The sequence below is a fragment of the Cuculus canorus genome, chromosome 1, assembly GCF_017976375.1.
Source record: "Cuculus canorus isolate bCucCan1 chromosome 1, bCucCan1.pri, whole genome shotgun sequence".
Taxonomy (NCBI): Eukaryota; Metazoa; Chordata; class Aves; order Cuculiformes; family Cuculidae; genus Cuculus; species Cuculus canorus.
The window spans coordinates 148,693,599-148,715,563 of record NC_071401.1 but is presented as its reverse complement, the minus strand read 5'-3'; the positions used below and the strand labels follow the sequence as shown (position 1 = coordinate 148,715,563).

The window sequence follows — 21,965 nt, the reverse complement described above, 5'->3', positions numbered from 1 at the left end:
CTATCACGCTAACAATAAATCAAATCCATGTGACCCCCTCCCCATTTTCCTGGTTAGATTTGGTAATAAAGTATCTTATGGCTAGAAATGAATTGCAATGGTATATTAAAAGGCTGATGTGTTGTGGAAAGTGCAGAGGTGCTGTGAGGTGCCCTGGCCAGGTGAACATGCCCCTGCCATCTCTGCCAGCTGTTGGAAGGCAATAGCAATCAGCTGTGTGGTTGAAGATCTGGTGGTGTGATGAAGAATAAAAGAGAAAATAAGACAATAAAAGGAAATTCTGAAATTATCACCATCTGTTTAGATAATATCATACCTGTTAAAATATGGATTTTTATTTTGTTCTCCTTGATTGATTCAGTTCATTGGAGGGGTTGGACCCAGAGATCATAATGCGTTTCACCTTGGTTCAATCTGTTGAACAGCAATGTGTTAATTTTGTTGAACCATTTGAGAAGCAGCTCACTGCAGGGGACCGTCTTTAGTAAGCCGAAAGGGGAAAACAACTGCCACATAACGTCATGTGCACCTCCCCAATACATACCAGCTACTTTTACAGAATATTAATCTGGCTTCAGAATTGTCTTCTGAGCCTGTAGCAAAGCCCAAATCAATCCAGTTTTGAAGTGAATTAGGAAAAACCTGCACCATCCTATATAGGTACGGGGCCTTGAGAGCAGCTAGACACGTTCTTGACTCAGACTTCTGTCTTTGGAAAACATGTTGGATGCTCCTGCGTTGGCCTTTTGACTGCGTATAGTCTTACCCATGTGTTAGCATGGCAGTGTGCCTGTGCACAAAGTGTTATGCCAGTTTCACAGAGGTAGAAGTGCCAAGCAAAATGGACTTGGCTGGGCAGACTGCATAGCTCTCAGAGTGTGCTGAGAGGCTGCAGTAAGTCTTTTTTGGTAACAAGAGTGTCAGAGGAGTAGGATAAGTCTGTTCTCATGTTTGTTGACATCCGTATGCTGAAGGAGGTTGTTCAGGAATGAAAGGCAGGTTTCTGTGCATATGTCTGCTGATGCTTGGCAAAAATGTTGAGGCAAGACTGGGATGTTAAATTGTAGTCTATAAGGATCTCTCAGCAGTCTATATGGAGAAAGAGCCATAGCAGATAATGCCTTTAAGGTCACAAATGGATTGCTGCTACACCCTTCCTCTGCTCCCCTAGTAAGCATAATCAAGGCAAGTGTCAGATGCCTTTCCGATGTAAAAAGTTAAAGAGAGAGAGAGACAGAGACATTAATGAAAGTCTTGATGGTTGTCTATGTCGTGATTTCCATGAAGTACTAAAGAGGAAAATGTTGCACTGCTTTGTACAGCCAGGCTGTCGGTAAATCTACCTGACCATCATGTGTGCAGGACTGAAAAGAACCATTAGCTGAAAAAAATCACGTTCATGTCCATTTAAGGGCATCACCACTACAGAAACCCCTTTCCTCGGGTTGCAATAGCAGTTTGCCCTCAGCAACTTGTGCTGGTATATCTGCTGCTTTTCTAACGTGCAGGTTAAATCCCTCAGACTGGGGGACAGCAGGATGGAAATGCTGAGCCTCTGATGCTAATATCTTTACAAGACTTTGGGACTACGGAAAATATTATTCCTTCTGCCCTGGAGCATATGTAGCCTAAATGTAATGTACTGTAAATATGGATCATGATAAAACATCTGTTCGAATAGGGATTGATTAAAGCAAGAGGGGGATGTCCTTGTTTGATAGCTTTCTGTGTATATAGCCACAGATGGGCCACTATCGAAGGCCAGGTAAGTGACAGAGCCTCTTATGTTTAGGCCCAGAGCTGGAAATAGACAACCTTGTTATGTGTAGGTTTGTTTTTAGCAGGTCATCCCAACTTTTCATCCTACCTGTGCAAAAGTGCCTGACCACACCAGAAGAAGATCCTGAGAGCTCTGTGCTATCTACTGGATAAAATTAAATTAGAATAATTTAGTTTTTTTTTTTCACATTTTAATATTTTCACAACACAATGTGTTTCTTTCTAGATGACACCACTAATAAACCAGGCCTGTGACGTCCTGCTGTGTAACTTGAAAGTGTATGCAGATTCTGGCAAAGCTTTTGATATCCAGAGGTATGTTCAACATGCCAGAAATTAGTAGCAGATTTAAAAAAAAAAATAAATCCATAGCAGCAGTTATTCTAAATATGCACTTACTGTATAAAAGACAATTTTTTTCCCTACCTTGCTTTCATAAGTGGAGATCATAGTTTAATAGAGGATGTGTCTGATAGATGCCTTTTCTTCCTGGGGCAGCCATAGTATACTTGAAAAGTAATTTTGGAAAAGCATCTAATGTTTTTCTAGCTGTTTAATGAAGTTTTAACAGCTGGAAGCAGAAAGGAAAGCTACATCAGTCCCTGTCCAGTCTGCTATTTACAGTCTGCCAATAATGTACAAATATAGGAATTGATCCAGTATCAAATCCCATCACCCTCGTGGGGTTTTTTTATGTGAGGTTTTTTGAGCACTTCATCATTCTGACCACATTCCTCCTAAACCCCTCTAATGGCACGATAGCCTTTTGTGAAACAATGGGATCAGTACTCCAGACAAGAATGCACCACTAATATATAAAATGACACTGATATTTTCCATACTGTGCTTTCTCCCACTTGTTAAACATCTAACATCCTGTTATTTTTTTTGTTGCTCTTTTGTCAGAGGTCTTCACTGAACTATTGACAACACTGTCGAACCCCTACTCTGAGCAGATGCATTTCTTCTAGAGGCTTGTATGGCATATGAGTAGTTCAAATGCATTCTTTCTAATAGGCACTATTTTGCATACTTCAATAGCTGGGTTCGCCAGCACTCTCTAAAGTTCTTCATGATTTCTCCCAAACTGGAGGAGTACAAATAATTTTGTTTCATCTAAGAAAATAGATATTTAGCCACAATTCATCCATCTCTTTCAAGTACAATTTTATGTACACACACAAGTGTGTGTGTGTGGACAGAGATCTCTTTATTAAACGTCTGAAGAGATGCTATGAAACCTCGACATACATTATGCTTAGCCTAGTGCCGTGATGAAAATTGACCTTTTGAGTCCTTCCAGGGTTTTCCTTTTCTTTTTTTTTCTGGTTGTCCTTTTTCTTTGGCTTGTCTTTTAGCTATTGATCCATGCTAGGGTTTCACCTCTCAGGAGGCACTTTGGAAAAGACATTTTGAAAGTATAAATGGATTATGTTGACCATCTCAGAATATGATCCAGTTGTTTTATCATACTACCATTTAAGCAGGTTTGACATACATAAATATGATTCTCATTGCACTGCAGTTTCCCAGAATTGCCTCGGGAGCTGTTTTGTCGGATGTAAATACCCCATCTGCACCCTCCTGTCATCTTGTACATTAGTTGTCTTTAGCTATTTTGTGTTTTACCAACACCTCCAGATTTAGTTTTAAGCTTTCTCAGTAGCCATGGAGAGGTAGATGATCGAGTGCTTCTGAAATTATTATTTTGTTGTACTGCTCCTCTTTTAACATTTCAACCTCTAATAATGATTTTGTGTGTTTGTGTAAGAGTTGAAAATCCAAAGAAGTTACTTAGATTTGCAGTATTGTTGTTATTTTCCAAGTCTACTCTGGTATCATCTGAATGACAGCACCCAAAGGTTGTAGTTTAGAAATGCTGTTTCACAATATATATATACAGGATATACTGGGCCTGAGTCCTGTCCTTATCTTAGTACAAGTTTGCTCAGGTTAAAGCACCAGAGACTTTAATATTAGCCTTCTGTAAGGGAACACAGAAGAACAGTCATTGCAAACTTGACCACAGATGAGAAGAATTGAATTTCAAGGGTATTCTACATTCTCAGTCCATACATCTCAAAATTAAATATAACTGCAAATACCCAGTGGAAATGAAGATGGTGAGAAAACTGGATAGATGGTCAAATAGGCAGGGAGAGATTCAGCAAATTCTGAAGTTTCAAGATCATTGGCCACAGATCATATGTAGTTCTCAAAACATTTGCTGCTCCTTTGCAGAGATACAGATTTCACATGATGTCAGTTCCTTTTGGTTTTGACCACAATTTTCCATTACAAAGGAGCTGTCAGGAAGATGAAGGAAATCCTTTTTACTGAAATTTTACTGAAGCGCTTATTGTCACTGAGACTTTAGACTGGACTGGTAGTAGATGTGGTTTCTGCAGTTTAAAATGATAAAGAAATGATCTCTTTTAATAGCATGCATACTAAGAAAATGCTTATGAATTTCTGACCTGCTACATTTGATTTCTAGGTAATAACAAGTGAAATTGTTTACTTTTTATAAAATTTGTAGTGGCCTTATTGAGCTATATGAAAATATATTCATTTTGTAGATGGAGAGAAGGTGATCATTATTAAACATACATATTTGTCAGAGTGCTGTAAACACCTTTTGTTGGCAAGCTCAAATTTAAAAGCAAAAAGAAATTCAAAGGCAAGATTTAATGTAATGTGGTGTTTGTAGTAGCAAGATACTAATGGATATATCATTTGTAGCTAATGATCTATCATTCTTTGACTCAATGCAGGTGTTACAACTGCTTTACCTTGGATGTTGTTGGTAGCGTAGCTTTTGGTATTGAAGTGGATTCTCAGAAGAATCCCAATGATCCCTTTGTTAAGAATTGCAGAACATTCTTTGAAATGTCTTTGTTTAAGCCTCTCCTCATTCTAATCCGTGAGTATAATCTACCTTTGTCTACTTCTTTATGGTAATTTTCGAAAAGTCATTCATAGAATCATAAAATCATAGAATCATAGTATAGTTTGGGTTGGAAGGGACCTTAAAGATGATCCAGTTCCAACCTCTCTGCCATTCTCAAATTGTAGAAAATGCTGAAGCAGTAGAAGGAAGATGTATGGTGGACTTTATTTCAGTGGTGTTCAGAATGCAACCTACCTGCCAATTATACCCTCAAGGTTTCCACCATATGCTCTACAGCTCTTGTCACTGTTAATGCAACTTCCTCCAGAAACTGAGAGTCTGGGAAGGTTATGCTGCAGATTAATCTAAGTGGAAGGTTTCTGGGGCCTGTAGTTTCTACAGTATCTCTTTTAATAGACTTCTGCATTCAAACAGAGTAACTGCCCTTTGGAGCCTGAAAGTAAAGTTTTTGTGTGCTCGGTAGAGATTGAAATCCCACCCATAAACAGCAGTGGGTTAATAACCCACTGAAGAAAAGAGGTGGCAAAGAAAAAGAAGATAGCATAAGTCCTCCAAATTCTTATCTGAATGGCAGCAGCAGCCTGGCTGATGGCTATAAAAGGTAAAGATGATAAGTGCCAGCACAAGCTGTCATTAAGCGAAGGTATTTATTTTCAGGTGAATAGATAGGGATGCAAGAATGAGGTATTAGGTTGAACCAGAGACCATCTTTGTGATAACATCCCACTTCCAGAGTATGTGGCCTGTTTAGAGAAGCAAAATAATACAGCATACCAATGTCCTAATATTGGAGATCTGTAAATGAGAATGACTACTATGTAGTTTTGTAGATCAGTGCCGTAAGCTGCTAGGCTAGGTCAGGATCCCCCACCTTCTGTATGTAATTCTTTGAGTAGGCAGGGAAAACAATTGTCTCCTTTGTTGTGGTGGCTTTGTGACATCTAGAAACTGAACTGAAATCCTGAAGCACTCTGAAAGCAAGCTTGGGAAGGCATCTGTCTGGCAGGGGAGTCCTGGCCAACACGGAATTTCTAAGAGGAAATCCTTTAGCGGCCTATGGGGGTGGAAGAAAAGAGGGAGCAGGAGAGGGAAAGAGAAAAAAAGAAATGGTTTCACTAACACAACCCACTTGATGAGTTTTATAATATTAATGAAAGGAGGGGGATATAATTTGCTTTTACAGTCTGATTCAGTGTTTTTTTCTTTAAAATTTCTTACAGTTTCTTTCCCATCCATAATGATCCCATTGCTCCGGATTTTGCCAAACAAGAAACAAAAGGAACTGAATAGATTTTTTATCCAAACCATAAAAAAAGCAATTGCCTTCAGAGACCAGCAAGATGCAGCTGAGGTAAGGCCATTTCTGTGATAAATATTTGGATAAGCAAATGTTTTGAAGGAAAATGGAAAGTGGCATAAGCCTGAGTTGAAAAAACAAAGTAAGTCTGAACATTCAAAGCAATTTTGTGAAGATGTTATTCATTTTTAGCTTTATATACAATCAGCTAGGTTTGGTGTTGGTGCAAAACTGTTAGCACATTACAAGAAAGACTGCTTCTCTTAGTTTTTCTGTTCAAATAAGGATGCAGAAAATGTTACATCTGGGATGACTTTCCGACCCAGTTTCTAGACCGAGAAGGAAGGATTCACTCTGTAGAATTCTCTCTCATCTTAAAGTCAAGTGTTTTCTTTATGCTACTTTTCCTTAATGACCAGAGAAAGGAGAGCCCCCACTGAGTGTTTCAACCCAATCATTACCTAGAAGCTGAAGTAGGTTTTAAAATGTCCTGTGACAGTTCCTACTGCTTTTGAAAACTGAATGAACCTGAATGTCTGGTTAAGAGCAGACACTTGATATTGAGATGGCTAAAGAGAAAGTTGGTAAATTCTACCAGAAGTATGCAAACTAATGGGTATGCATTATTAGGCAATCATTTGTTAACCATGTATTTCTCTTTCACCTGAACATAAGGCAGTTCTAGGATTTTTTTGGTTTGTTTTAGTCACTGTTGGTTTACAAAGTGTCTGAAGGCACATGTATTTTTATGACAGTCTCTCTATTTTTGATATACAAAGCGTTTGGATCACAGAATTATAGAATGGGTTGGGTTGTAAAGGACTTTGAAAGGTCACCTAGTTCCAGCACCCCTGCCATGGTCAGGGACACCTTCCATTACATCAGGTTGCTCAAAGCTTCATCCAGCCTGGCCTTTAACACCTTCAGGAATGGGGCACCCATGATTTCTCTGGGCAACCTATTCCAGTGCCTGACCACCCTCCCAGGAAAAAATGTCTTCCTAATATCTAATATAAATCTGCCTTCTTTTTGCTTAAAACCATTACCTCTTGTCCTATGACTACACTCCCTGAATAAAGAGCCCCTGCCCATCTTTTCGGTAGGTGCCATTTGAGTACTGAAAGGCGTCTATAAGGTCTCCCCAGAGCCTTCTCTTCTCCAGGCTAAACAAGCCCAACTCTCAGCCTGTCCTTGTATGGGAGTTGCTCCAGCCCTTTAATCATCTTCACGGCCCTTCTCTGGGCTCAGTCTAACAGATATATGTCCATCCCGTGCTGAGGACTGCATGACTGAACACAGTACTCCAGGTGAGGTCTCACAAGAGCAGAGTAGAGGGGCAGAATATCCTCTCTCAATTGGCTGGCTGTACTTCTTTTGGTGCAGCCCAGGATACAGTTGACCTCCTGGGCTGCGAGCACATGTTGCCAACTCATGTCAGGCTTCTGATCAATCAGCACCCCCAAGTCCTTCTCTTCAGGGCTACTCTCAATCCATTCTTTGCCCAGCCCGTAGTTGTGCTTGGGTTTGCTCCTACTCAGGCGCAGGACCTTGCTCTTGGCCTGGTTGAATTTCATGAGGTTTGCACAGGCCTGCCTCTCAAGCCTATCAAGGTCCCTCTGGATGGCATCTCTTCCCTCCAGTGTGTTCACCTCACCACACAGCTTTGTGTCATTAGCGAACTTCCTGAGGCTGCCCTCAATCGCACTGTCCATGTCTGCAATAAAGATGTTAAACAGCACCAGTCCTGATACTGACTGCTGAGGAATGCCACTCATCACTGGTCTTCATGTGGACATTGAACTGTTCACCGCAACTCCTTGAGTGCAGCCATCCAGCCAATTCCTTATGCACCAAAGTGGTCCATCTGTCAGAGCTGTGTCTCTCCAATTTAGAGACAAGAATGTCATGCAGGACAGTGACAGTGAAACACATAGACGTGTGTTTCATACAGTCATAAAATTATAGAATGGATTGGGTTGGAAGGGACCATCTAGTCCACCCCCCCTTGGTGTGAGCAGGGACATCTTCAACTACATCAGGTTGCTCAGAGCCTTGTCCAACTGGACCTTGCGTGTTTCCGGGAATGAGGCTTCTACCACCATTCTCAGGAACCTGTTTCACTGTTTCACCACCCTCCTCAGAAAAAAAATCTTCCTTATATGTAGTCTGAATCGATCTTCTTTAGTTTAAAACCATTGCCTCTTGTCCTATCACTATAGGCCCTGCTAAAAGGTTTGTCCCCATCATTCTTTTAGGCCCTTTTTAAGTACTGAGAAGCTAAAGTAAGGTCTCTATGGAGCCTTCTCTCCTCTGGCCTGAACAAGCCCAACTCTTTCAGCCTTTTTTCAAAGGAGAGGTGTTTCATCGCTCTGACCTTTGTTTTGAGCCTCCTTTGGACTCACTTCGACAGGTCTATGTCTTTTCTGTGCTGAGGGCTCCAGAGCTGGACACAGTACTCGACTGGGGTCTCATCAAAGCAGAGCAGAGGGACAGAATTGCCTCCCTCAACATGCTGGCCATGCTCCTTTTGATGCATCACACATTGTTTGATCATGTCCAGCTTTCTATCCACCAGTATCCCCATTGAGGGGTACTGTGATATTGAGGGGAACTGTGTCAAGGGCCTTACAGAAGTCAAGATAGATGACATCCGAAGATTTTTGCTCGTCTACTCATGTAGTCACTCCATCAGTAGAAGACCACTAGATTGGTCAGATCTCAAATTGTCTACCTGTACTCCATAGATCTTCTCATAGCTTCTAGGAGGATCTGTTCCATGATCTTCCCAGGCACAGAGGTAAGGCTGATAGGTTGGTATTTCCCAGGGTCCTCCTTTCTACCCTTTTTAAAAATGGATGTGATGTTTCCCTTTTTTCCAGTCACCAGTGACTTCACATGACTGCCATGACTTTTCAAATATCATGAAGAGTGGCTTGTCAACTACATCAGCCAGTTCCCCCAGGATTCTGGGATACGTCTCCTCCGGTCCCATAGACTTGCATGTATACAGATTTCTCAGGTCCTCACGAACCTGATCTTCTCTCACAGTGGAGAGACTTTGTTCCCCCAGTCCCTGTTTTGTGGTCCATCTGCTATAGAGGTGTGGAAAGAGAGGTTGCCAAAGGAGGCTGAGGCAAAAAAGTTATTGAGTACCTCAGCTGCCTTCCTGACAGTTGGTACTAGTTTGCCAGTCAGGGTCATCAGAGGGAGTATGCTTTCTTTGACTTTCCTTTTCTGTCTGCGTAGCTATAGAAGCCCTTCTTATTATTCTCTGCATCCTTGGCCAAGTTCAGCTCCAGCTGCACCTTGGCCTTCCTGTGGTACAAAGGTTCTTCAGATCAACTTGTCCTTTTGGACCATTCTTTGCTGCAGACTGCATGTAATATCCCTAAAAATAAGTTAACCACTTAATTATGGATGTGTGGTGAGAAAGAAGGAATATAAATAAGAATTCTAATTTAAAAGTAACTGAGCCAAGTTTTGCATATCGGTTGACATGAAAAACATGACAACATACTCATTAAGAAGCTGTTAATATTGAAATATGAGAGATGTTTGTGCCACTTTGAGATGAAGAGCAATTCTGATGGGCTAACAGCTCAGGTAAGAATGGATCCTCCCAACTTCTCCTCACAGCCTAACCCCACAACTATAACCTTTCAGGAAGAAAATGGATTTTAGTTTACCCTACATTACATCCAGGACACATTTAAAAGTCAAATTGATTTTCAGACACCGCTGCTCTTTGCTCTGTTGCATGCTCTGCTCTTTTTCTTTGACTTTTTCTGCAACATTTGTATTTTCTTCTGTATTTATTGCACTTTATCACCACATCCTTTCTTTTCTTTCTTCCAGCCCACCTTTATGAGCCTTTGCCCCCACCAGCCTTTAGGTCTTTGTCTCCATCCTTCTTTACACTCAAAAGGTTGTAAGCACTACTGACTGGCCACAAACAATTCATGATTCATAAACATGGTTCTTGGCCTACACTGAGTGCTGGAGGAGTATTTTCTAACAGAAACGGTGTATCTAAGCTGCTTGCAGACACCTTATTCGTAGTGCACAGATACAACAGAAGCTTTTAATACCACACTGGTGTAGCTGTATGTATGGAGAGTTTTGAATCAAAGATTTGTGCCAAAGGGGTCTGCATGAAAAATCTGTTCTGTGTAACAATCATTAACGCATAAAAGGGACAATGAAACAACCTAATGTGGATTAAAAGTAATGTATTAACTGCTGTTAATAACATGCAATATGTTTCTGTGACAGTAGCACTGGGTGGGTAAATCCTTCACTCTACTAGAGATGGTCACTTTCTCAAACTGTGGAATAAGATAAAGGACAGCAGGCGGGTATGGTTAGGAGAAAACAAGAAAACCAAGATTGTGGTGATAAGAGCAGGAGGCAGCGTTTTCTGCATATGCAGTCTGTTTGCAGGTTTCAGTGATTGATGCAGCTGAGGTGTAAGGTTATATTGGAAGGGATGATGGGAGATGCTGTAAGAAACACGTGATAATAGCTGCCTGGTATCAGGGCAGTGTGGAGGAAAGTACAAGGTCCATGTTTGCTTTAGCAGTGTGTGCACGAGTCCATGACTGGCTGTCATCCCGCTTGCTCCTGGATTTTTGCCTTGTTTGCAAAATTGGCATATGGGAACTATTTCAAATACAGCAAGTTAGGCACTTAGGACCAGATTTCTGGGAGCACATTAAGTTCCCTTTGCAGTTTAGGATCATTAGCATGGCTTCTGAAAGCAACCAGAAAGTTTGGGGCTTTCTTTTTGTTTTCCCTTTTCACTGCCTGTCTCCTTACACGCTCAGAATTGTAGGAACACAAGTCTTCCTACAAGTATAGGCAACTTAATAATTTGCCAGGAACATCAAAATGGTGTGTGAAACAGATCAAAATGCAGCTGTGTCCAATTTAATGCAGAAATGTAATCTGTAGAGATTAGGTGTCCCAGATAGCCCTGCATTTGAAGAATTATGTCCTGTCTCCTAGGTCTCAAATGATGAAATGTACCCTCTGAAGTCAGTTGGAGTTTTGGCACTGAATTTTTATGAGGCCAAGATACAACCGGTAGTTACCAGTTCCGTGGGCTAATAATGGGACCTATCAGCAAAGCCTTATGATCTCTCTGTGCTGCATTAGGCCAGTGGATATTTCTTAGATTGCCACATTCTTAGAGGTTACGTTTTGTGCATCTTTGACTCTACATTGATTTTTATCACCATTAAAAATACTTTCGGGTTTTTTCTTTAGGGAGGGGGAGAAATAAAAAAAAAAACCTTTTGAACAAACTGTAAAACAATGAAAAGCTCCAAAAGTGATTCAGCTGAGGCTTGCCTTCTTCTCATCTGCAGGAAGAATAAAGAAAGGCCAAAAAATAGTGTGACAAGCAAAGTGAGGCTGTTATCATCCCTGTCCTATCAGTAAATGAAACAATGGTTCTGAATGCCTAAAGATAATCCCACGGGCAAATAGTAATTTTACAGCCAGGTTTAGATCTAATAATATGCTTGCAACTTATATGAGATCTGTGATGTCACTTTCTCTCATCCCGTCGGTTAGCGCTGCAGATGTCATTTTAATTATATATTATCTTTCTGTGGTCAGTCAAATAATTTCAGTCCTGGATATTCTACTCATTTGGCTTATGTACAAAAACATTTTAGTGGTCATACTTTAGAAACTTTTATATGACATTTATTCATGGTTTCACACTATTGTAAAATGCTTTTCACACTGTTTACAGAAGAGCAAATTCACTCTGCTCAGAAGAAACAGCACGAATTTAATGCACCACTTAACACCTACTTTGAAGACTCCAGCAGGATTTAAGTGTTCAAATTCCTTATCCTGATTATCTGCCCAGGTTTAAATTTTTCCCTTAGGCAAAATGTTTCCAGAAACTAGGCAGATAGACTGTTTGTTTACTTCAATAAATGATTGTTTGATAGATTTTCATTTAATAACCTGATACCAAATAATTATTCATCTAAGAGTTGTTCTTCTGTGATGTCATAGCTCAGTGCTTAACATACCAGTCTGTTTTAAATGATGATACCTAGATGGAGGAGTCTTTCATGATGCTCAAAATTGAGACTCCATTCTAAAACTATGGGTTGAAACTATGGCCCTTTAGCAGATGAAAGACCAGAATTTCATTTATAATCCCTAGTAATAACAACAATTTGAATGGAACAATTTAAGGCTATTGCAAGACATCACTTTTGGAAAATCACAACAGCTCTGTAGGAAAATTCAATTGTCACAGTACACGCTCTTTAACAAGGAGAATTGGAGAGTTCATAGAGGCTCCAACACATTCTTGTGGCATCTTCTGAGTTTTCCAGTCATACTGTCTGCTATGAAGGCTTAATTCAAGATCACTGATCCATGCCAGGCAGGTGATGACCTGATGCTGTTCCTGATGATGATCAGCTTTTTTTTTGGTGGTCACAAGCCGATTTGAAATGAGAGGATGACAAAGCACTGTGAAGTGTCACCAGAAGTGTATTCATTAGCATCTCAGTTGACAGTTTTGTCAGTCTGGCTGAAGACATACAGACTACCTGAATGCTCTCCTTGTAAGTGCAGAGCAAACAGAAGGAACAAGACAAGACTGTGAAGGCTGTGCTGCTGTGAACCATGCTGCCTGTGAGCCACATGGCGAAAAGCCACAAAGAAGCTTTGCAGATGACACTAAGCTGGGAGGAAGTGTGGATCTGCTGGAGGGTAGGGAGGCTCTGCAAAGGGATCTGAACAGGCTGGACCGCTGGGCCGAGACCAATGGGATGAGGTTTAACAAGGCCAAATGCCGGGTCCTGCACTTGGGGCACAACAACCCTATGCAGCGCTACAGACTAGGGGAAGAATGGCTGGAGAGCTGCACGGAAGAGAAGGACCTGGGGGTGCTGGTTGACAGCCGACTGAACGTGAGCCAGCAGTGTGCCCAGGTGGCCAAGAAGGCCAACGGCATCTTGGCTTGTATCAGAAATGGGGTCACCAGCAGGTCCAGGGAGGTTATTCTCCCTCTGTACTCGGCACTGGTGAGACCGCACCTCGAATACTGTGTTCAGTTCTGGACCCCTCACCTCAAGAAGGATGTTGAGGCTCTGGAGCGTGTCCAGAGAAGAGCAGCAAAGCTGGTGAGGGGGCTGGAGAACAAGTCTTACGAGGAGCGGCTGAGAGAGCTGGGGTTGTTTAGCCTGGAGAAGAGGAGGCTGAGGGGAGACCTTATTACTCTCTACAACTACCTGAAAGGAGGTTGTGGAGAGGAGGGAGCTGGCCTCTTCTCCCAAGTGACAGGGGACAGGACAAGAGGGAATGGCCTGAAGCTCCGCCAGGGGAGGTTCAGGTTGGATATCAGAAAAAAATTCTTCACAGTAAGAGTCATTGGGTACTGGAACAGGCTGCCCAGGGAGGTGGTCGAGTCGCCTTCCCTGGAGGTGTTTAAGGAACGGGTGGATGAAGTGCTTAGGGACATGGTTTAGGGAGTGTTAGGAATGGTTGGACTCGATGATCCAATGGGTCCTTTCCAACCTTGTGATTCTGTGATTCTGTGATTCTGTGATTCTGTGAAGCTGTATGTCGGTACTGGTGATGATCTAGCCTCCCATGGATTGTTATGGCCCCAGGATGCCCTCTGCTAAGTCTAGATGGAAAAGTTTTCCTCTAGTCATCAGTTGCCAGTAAACAATTGCAACCCCCTCCAGTTTTTTCCCCCCTTATCATCCTCATTCTTACCAATCCCTGATCTATGGTAAGTACAGTTACTGACTCTGCTGCCTCCCCAGCTGCCTGCACACCCAGGCAGACATGAATGATTCCTGGTATGTGGAGATCCTTTCATTTTCCACCATCATCCATGAGAGCCTAAAAAGTTTGGGTAACTGAATTTTGAGGTAGTCTGAAACTATGCTATTTAAATGCTTGCAGAGGGGAGAGAGAGATGCCCTTTCACTACTGGGTAGCAATAGTAATTTACTATAAGGAAGTGGTATCTTTTAATATCTTTCTGTGAAATGATGCCCTGGTTACAATTTTAATCTCTGTAACACTGATTCCCAGGGAAAAACATGCCGTAAGCTTCCCTAAATTCTTTACCGATGGGGAAGAGGGACATGTGTGTCTGTACCTGCATTCTGGAGGATAAGTACAATCTGAAAGCCTAATTACTGTGGCACTCTGTTCTTTCCTCTTCCTTCCTCAGCAGTTCCCTGGTGTTTTTCCTTTTCATGAACTAATGAACTATTTTATTCAAGAGCTGCTTGAAATGAGTAGAGCAGAGGTAATCCTCCTGAAAAAGTCTGATCCTCTCCTTGTCAAGGGAAAACTGTACAATTACTAGGAAAACTTAGTTAAAAATATGCTAAATACTATGTTCATTCCAGGAGGTGTGTGTGTTTAAACTGTGGAAATGCAGTACAGATGTTAAAAAGTAAATATTTTTCTAAGGAAACACTGGACGGGAGGATTAGACACCTTCTAATAGTGTGCAGTTTTCCTGCCTTTGTAGAAAACAAGCAAAACTTGTTCATATTTGAAAAAAAAAAAGATTATGTCCTTTTAGGGGTATACACTATATGTCCATATTAAGTAATCAATTTTTATTGATTTATCAAGTCAGTAAAACAAAGGATCACTCCAGTCCTTTTGTTTTCCTAAGCCTGTAGGAGGGAGGCTGCGATTCCGTTCTGCTGGGCTGTTTTCACAATTTGATCATGTCATTATCCACTGCCTTGGTTGAATAAAAATGTGAAGTGGGCTTTCCAGAAAGGTAAATGTATGTCCTAAAAATATAGAGGGAATTTGTTCTAAATAGAATATATTAAAAATCTTTTTAACATTAAATCTGGTGTCAGTGCTTGGGCAGCATACGTGGTTCTAAGAGGGGAAAAAAGTGGCATTATGCTAAAAGGTGTTTCTGTTATTCACCTTCTTTTAAAAACCAAGCCATTCCTGCTTGCTTTAAAATTGTATTCCTTCCTTTCCAAATGTTAAAAAAAAATCCTTCTTTTTTATTTTTTTTTTTAAATTTTTCTTAAAGATGTAATGAAATTTATAAATTCCTTGGGATTTCTCAAGTGGGCATTTAAACATAGTAAGTCCTCAAAACCTCAAATGGAGATGAACTCTTAATTCCCTATTAATTTTGGTCACAATTTGAAATTTCTTGATCAGTTTGTTATCTTTCCAATGATGAATTGCAGGCCTAGAAAATGTGATCTTTTGATTTCAGGACTGGTCTGTAGCGTGTAGCTGAGGTGCTTTCATCTTGAAATGCAATTCTGCAGTCTCTCTGCTCAAAAGAGATAAAGGACAGAATAAGTAACGAAAGTGGTGACTTTCTCACCTCCCTGAGGCATGTTGATGGGGAAGCAGGAAGAGTTTTGCATTACTGCTGCATCTGTCCCAGTTCTGCATCCCAGCACACCTGTGAGCCCAGCACTTTATGGGCACTGCAGTCACAAGAAGAGAGCAAACGTCTGCTTGGTTACCTGCTCCCAGCAAGTGCATATGAGGTCTGCTTGCTATTGCTCACCCTTTGCTCTTTTGCACCATTTCTGCTCTTTCCTTAGTTATGGATCAGTGTACTTTATGGATCCTAGACAAGGAACAAGACAGGTGATATCACGCATTATCTGCCCCACTCCAGCAAGCTCTGCAGCAACCATAATGATATAATCCTGGCATCTAGGACTTTTTCTCCAGTATCTCCAATTATCCCCACTGCCTTTTAGTCTTTTTTTTTAGCCACTGCTGTGTATCTTCAGTTCTCCTTCAGGAGGTGACAGAAACAGTGTCCCTGACTTGTACTTTACATGTTCAGGTACTTCAGGTACTGTCTAGGATCCAAACAGCCATCATGCATGTGAGCAATCTCATTGACTTCTTGGAGGACTGCTCACATGCTGCAGTTTGCCAGAACATAGACTTGTACCAAAGGACAGAAATTCAATCAAAGCACCACGGCATTAATTCTGATTAGGCTGGTGAAATCTTTGGGTATCCATAGTTACAAAGGATGATCTTGCGGACAATATGGTGAAAAATGTGAGTATCTATGCAGGAAAAGCTAACCTTACTTTCAAGAGATGTGTGGTGGAGCTTCTTCAGAGGGCCTTCAATAAAACTGCAATCTTTGCCCCTTTCTGGGCAGAACTGAGGAGATTCATATACTCTTTGTAGCAGCATTAATCCACAGGAAGTCATTAGGCAAACAGGATGCCTTCAGAGTCACAAGAAGGAAGGACTTAAATGCTTCTGTCAATAAGGTCTGCATGCATTTGCCTCACTAACTGGTGTGGGAGGTGAAGATGAACATTTGGCTTTGCTGATCTACAGCACAGGAGAAACATCTTTTAATTGAGAAATGTGAGGTTTTTAGTGTTGAAAAGGCTTTTTTATCCAGAGTAAAAATAAACAATCCCAAATGCTCAGTTGTTGGTAATGTCAAGGGGTTTAATGACTTTTTAAAATTGTGTTTATGTGGTAAAATCAGTCACTTAAAATATTATTTATCAAAAATCCAGGCCAAAAGATAGCTTAAGGACTCTTTCAAATATTTGCAGTAAAATTTCTGTGAAAAACTTCAGGAGGAAAGAATTAAAAGGCAAACCTGTCTTTTTCAAAGAAACCACCCCAGCCTTGAAGGGGAAATCAAAAGTCTTTTTTTGTTGTTGTTTTTTGTTGTTGTTTTTTGTTTTTTGTTTTGTTTGGGCCAGCCCTACTTACTTGCACCTCTTTCTAGATGCTGATTGTTGTGGCTATATCCTGTTTTTCCGATACTTTGTACTGAAGGGGAGGGAGTGGTCTCAGCTCTGTTTTATGTGTCCATAAAAATAAGAGCCAGAGCTCATTGTTCTTTGAAGGTAGGATCCAGCAAACATTGGTTTGTGCCTCTGAGCTTTGTGGTAGCTTGACACCAGCACAGGCAAAAAAAATGGAAAAAAAAAACCAAAAAAGGTGGTGGTTCTTTCTAAGAGCATGGGTCTCTTGCTTCTCCTCTGCAACCTAGACTCGGTCCACGCCATCATGATTTTTTTTGCTTTACCCTCCCTTATGATGGCAAGGGGACCCTGAGCTTGTTTTCCAGAGAGTAGTTCAAATGTTCAAAATCCTGTTTATGCCTGTGGTAATTCCCTGTAGGCAACAACGTCAGTGCTGGCCACTTGTCCCAGTCTGATCCTGTGCTAGTAATGAGTATTCGCAGCATGCATTTCAATCTCTGATTAAATCTTTCTGAAAGGCCATCTGTTTGAGAAGCACGCGGCATAGGCTTTAATACTTTTTATACCTAGTACTCAATACTGCTGTTTCACGACCTTAGACATAAAGTTTGTCCCCTGGTTAGTTAGCATCTCTCCTGATACTCCGATCAGAGAAAATAATTGGTTCAAGGCTATTGCAACCTGTTGGATCACTGTATGTCTTTAGGGAAATATTCCTAGGCATTGGGTCACAGAAGTTATACAGACATAATGAAACTTTGTTGTGTCCAGAGCTAAGAAAAAGGTGTCTGTTTTCTGGGAACACTGTAAAGCGTCTCCAACTGCCTTTCTTTTGTAGCACTCAGAGTCAAATCTGATACAGTCGACAAGGCCAAGTGCAAGGTCCCACACCTGGTTTCAATACAGGATGGGGGACCATGTGATTAAGAGGAGTCCTGTGGAGAAGGACTTAAGGGTGCTGGTTGATGAGAAGCTTGACGTGAGCCAGCAATGTGCACTTGTCCTGGGCTGCATCAAAAGCAGCGTGGCCAGCAGGTCAAGGGAGATGATGTTCTCCCTCTGCTCTGCTTTTGTGAGACCGCATCCGGAGTATTGTGTCCAGTACTGGAATCCCAAACATAAGAAGAATATGGAGCTGTTGGAATGGATCCAGAGGAGGGCCATGAAGACATCAGAGGGCTGGAGCACCACTGCCTTGAGGACAGGCTCAGAGTTGGGGTTGTTCAACCTGGAGAAGAGAAGCCACCTTCCAGTACCTGAAGGGGGCATACAAGAAAGCTGGGGAGGGACTTTTTACCAGAACATTAAGTGACATGACGAGGGGGAATGGCTTTAAATTGGAAGGGGGAAGATTTAAATTAGACATTAGGAAGAAATGATTTACAATGAGGGTGATGAGGCACTGGGACAGGTTGCCCAGGGACGCTGGAGGTGTTCAAGGCCAGGTTGGATGGGGCATTGAGCAGCCTGGTCTGGTGGGAGGTATCCCTGCCCATGGCAGCAGGATCAGAACTAGATGATATTTATGGTCCCTTCCAACCCAAATAATTCTATGATAGTCATGTGTCTTTTAACACATGCCTAATCAATAAGTAATCTGGCCTTTCTGTTGCATGTTCTCATCTGTGCGAAATATCCATCCTAGGCAGTGTCTTTAAGGGTCATTTTCCTCTAGGCTTGGAAGCAAAATTTTCCCTTTGCAATTCCCTTAGCATAAAATAAATTTTCTCCGGTGTGTCTTTTCCCACTTCTTGTCATTTGCTTTCCTTCGTGGTACAGTCTCAGTATTGATCCCTTTGGCTGAAAGGAAAAAATCTCACCCTGAAGCTGTGCACATTCCCTTTCTTTTGTAACTCCTGCCTTTTACAGCTCCTCATCTCCTCTGTACATTACCCTTGCAGTCTGTCCCTCCCAAATTTCTGAGAAGAACCTGTTTTAGGTCACTGAAAGCCCTTCCTTTTTCCTGCTTTATCTATGATCCGGTCTTCATCCAGGATATGGGGCTTTCAAATCAGCAAACAAAGGGAATCTTGCCATAAAATGAATCTCTTTTTTATTTATTTTTTTTTTTTTGCATAACAGAGTGGTGGCCTTTAATGTCAAGGTAGAGTGTAAGACTGGGAGTTTTATGTATTTATTTTACCTTGCTGTTCAGAGCAATAGCATGTTTGGGTACTTCCCCCTCTACAAACAATCTTTCTTGTGACATATGTAATTGAAGTGTAGCATCTAAATTCTTAATTTAGACAAAGAATCAGAGATTTACCGACTTAATTTCAATTATAGAGCTTTCCCTTCCTCTGTCAGTTTTAGCATTTTCAGTTTTGCTTTTTAGATTTAATCTTTTTTTTTTTTTTTGTCTGTTATTCGTTCAACATCCTTCCTTGAGTTGCTCCCAGAACTAGGAGAGGAGTTGCAGCACTTGTGGTGTTAGTGGGTGATTTTCAAATTTGTTTCTGTTAGTTTCTGTGTTTCTATTTGCCTACAGTGACCTCTCTAAGCCCCACACACTGCCTGCTTTCTGCAATACAGTATGACCTTTTCTGAAGCAGTTGCAAAAAAGCTCTTCCATGATATTTCATTCTGGTTCAACTGCCTTGTCCATTTGTTGACATATTTTGATCTCTGGAGGCTTTTGCCTTGATCTGTCTTAACTGCTGGTATCTACTGTGCACTCCTTTGATATTTCTCCCTTTTCTCTTGTTTCTACTTACCTTAGCAGATCAATAATCCGACTTATAAGAGACACTGACAACTTGTCTTGCCAACAGGCAAAACATTTATGTGGGCAGTATTTGGATGCCAAGTGCATGAAGATGCTTTTCTTTTGAACTTGGTGGCAAGTCAGCCTGACCATCTCAATGCACAAAGGAGACCAATTTTGTTTGCTGGGGGAATTATCTTTTTGCCACTGTTCCCAGGCTGTCCCAGAGGCTGCCTCTGCCCCCTCCCAGTCTGCTGGAGACAGCAGAACTGGAGGCCTTTGCTAGACCACATCAGATCATGACTGCATCTGGATTTTGAGGATAATGTAATATTGGAGTTATTTGTTGTGGAAAAAAACCAACAGATTGCCACTGGAAGCCTCAAGGAAAGGCCTTCTAAAATGTACCCTCGATGTCAGCTGGCTGTGAGGCAGGAACCCCTGTGCGGGGTTCCTCAGTCTGCCTTTTGCTAAAGAGCAGCCTGAATGATTGCAGCAATTCCTCTTTCTCCCTGAAAATCCGACTGGGAAATCCTGTGTCCATAGCAGTAAATGGCAGCCTTGCCCTGGATTCACAGCCCGAGACTGCGCAGGGCTTTCTCCACTTTCTTTGCACCTACTACCCCTCATTTTCCTTCCTGCTGGGGTAAGAAAGCTATGTTTAAGAGAGAAAGAGTAGAGGGGAGCAGAGCACCTTCTTTCTTCAACAAAAATGTACACTTTTTAATAATGTAATCTCAATTAAAAACATACCAATTAAAATGGGCTTCTTAGCAGGTCTCTGGGGAGAGGGAGGCATAATTCACATTAAAATGTAAAGCTTCAGAAGCAGGGAGAGCTAGGTACATTCCAAGTGCCCAAATATTCAGTGATTTTAATTACAATGGAAACTTGATAAATTGCTTTGTGCCACAATCCATTATTAACAGCTTAATGAATATCACTGCTGCCTGTTTTAGACTGCTCCACAGTAAAAATTGTTGACAGTATTTCAGCTGTGAACTCTGATTTTTAGGATATTTGTAAGTTGGCCCCTTAAAGAAGGGAGGAGGGTGAGAGTCTGCAGGCTTGGCTTTGGGTCTGGGTAAGTTCTGCCGGATGCAGCATCCAGAGAGAGAGAGAGAAAGAAGGAAAGATGGAGCTTTTGTGTTTCACCAGTATTGGGACTGGCTGTGGGTTAAATCTGCTCCTTGTACAGATTAAGAGCAATGTCACGGCTGTTCCTCAGGCATGCCAAGAGCCTTTATGCCAGCTGAGGATTCACCAAAGCACAGGGCTACTTTTACATATGCTGTTTCTCTGCACAATCCCTATTAGGCTGGAGGAATTTGGAGTATCTGCTCAGGAGTAAAGGGAAATAGTTTAACAACCTATGATCACGTGCTGATGAGCTTATTTTGGAGTGAGCAAAGTACAAGTTGGCTCACATTTTTCGAATTTTATCTGGCAAAAAGGTGATCCGAGCTATGGCAAGTCTCTCTGGAGCACTGAAACTTAAAAAATTGTTGTGATCAGCTTAGAATAATTATTGTGGCTGTAATTGTGCTAATTTTAAGATGGTATATGCACATATGTATATTCATAGTAAACTGGTCCCTTCCCCCTCTTTTCAAAGCAGCTTAATATTTCAAGGATAAAGGTCATTATTAGGAATGTTAACATTAACATACCTAACAGCAGGTATGGTGGGCTTATAGTTGTGCCCCACTGAAGTGTTAAGCTGTAGGGATTTAAATATTCATAGGTCTGGGTTCTATGAGATTTATTATTTATTTTGGGTGTTCTGTTTTCACTTTTCCCTTGATTGTGCGGTCTGACCGGAGGGTCACAGTCCCCGAAGCGGGGTTACTGCCAGGTGTTTGACGAGATCTTGACAAGATCTGAGTGAGATGGAGGGTAGATCTCAGAACAGAAATGACTGGGAACTGCTCTTTTGATTCAGAGAAGTCACAAGCACATATATGCGGTAAACACGATTTGTCTGAATGTAATTAACCTCTCAAGTTTTGCTGTTATTATTCTGATTAAGTTTTTCTGGAAAACCACAAGAATGTATTCACTTTCCCCATCTCAGAAATGGCAGGACTATTCATAATGCTGTTAACTTGCACCCTGCCAGTTACACAGAGCTCTCCTGGTTCATTATATCAATAATTACACATAGGATTTTTTTTTTCTTGTGAAAAATCTTTCATTGACAGAAAAGTAATGATGCCTGTAAGTTGCTTAAGTATTGCTTAGTCAGGGATATGTAAGATGTGGGAGACGTCCTCATATTTTTGAGGAGAAAGACAGCTGGTATTCTAGCATGCTGTTAATATTCATGTGTTTCTGAGGTTGTATTTTTCTTTTTTTTTAGTTCAACTTTAGGAAGAATTCCAGACCACGGGGCTGCCTGACTCTCATTTTTCATGCATCCCTGTCCTGGTAAAGGACAAAGTGGCATGAAATATATATTAAAATGCCATCTAATTTTTCTTTTGTTCTTTCATTCATGCACACACACTTCTTCTGTGTGTTTATCAGTGTGCACAA

General features: G+C 41.3%; 1 protein-coding gene across 6 annotated transcripts in view; it reads left to right on the top strand.

The window, feature by feature from the left end:
• TBXAS1 (thromboxane A synthase 1) overlaps positions 1 to 21,965 on the top strand; it is a 243,142-nt gene that overhangs the window by 144,861 nt on the left and 76,316 nt on the right. For all 6 annotated transcript variants that reach the window (XM_054086768.1, XM_054086793.1, XM_054086766.1 and 3 more), the window contains 3 exons: positions 2,006 to 2,094; positions 4,554 to 4,702; positions 5,911 to 6,041. In XM_054086768.1, coding sequence (XP_053942743.1) covers positions 2,006 to 2,094; positions 4,554 to 4,702; positions 5,911 to 6,041 — 369 coding nt within the window. The remainder of the gene's footprint in view (positions 1 to 2,005; positions 2,095 to 4,553; positions 4,703 to 5,910; positions 6,042 to 21,965) is intronic.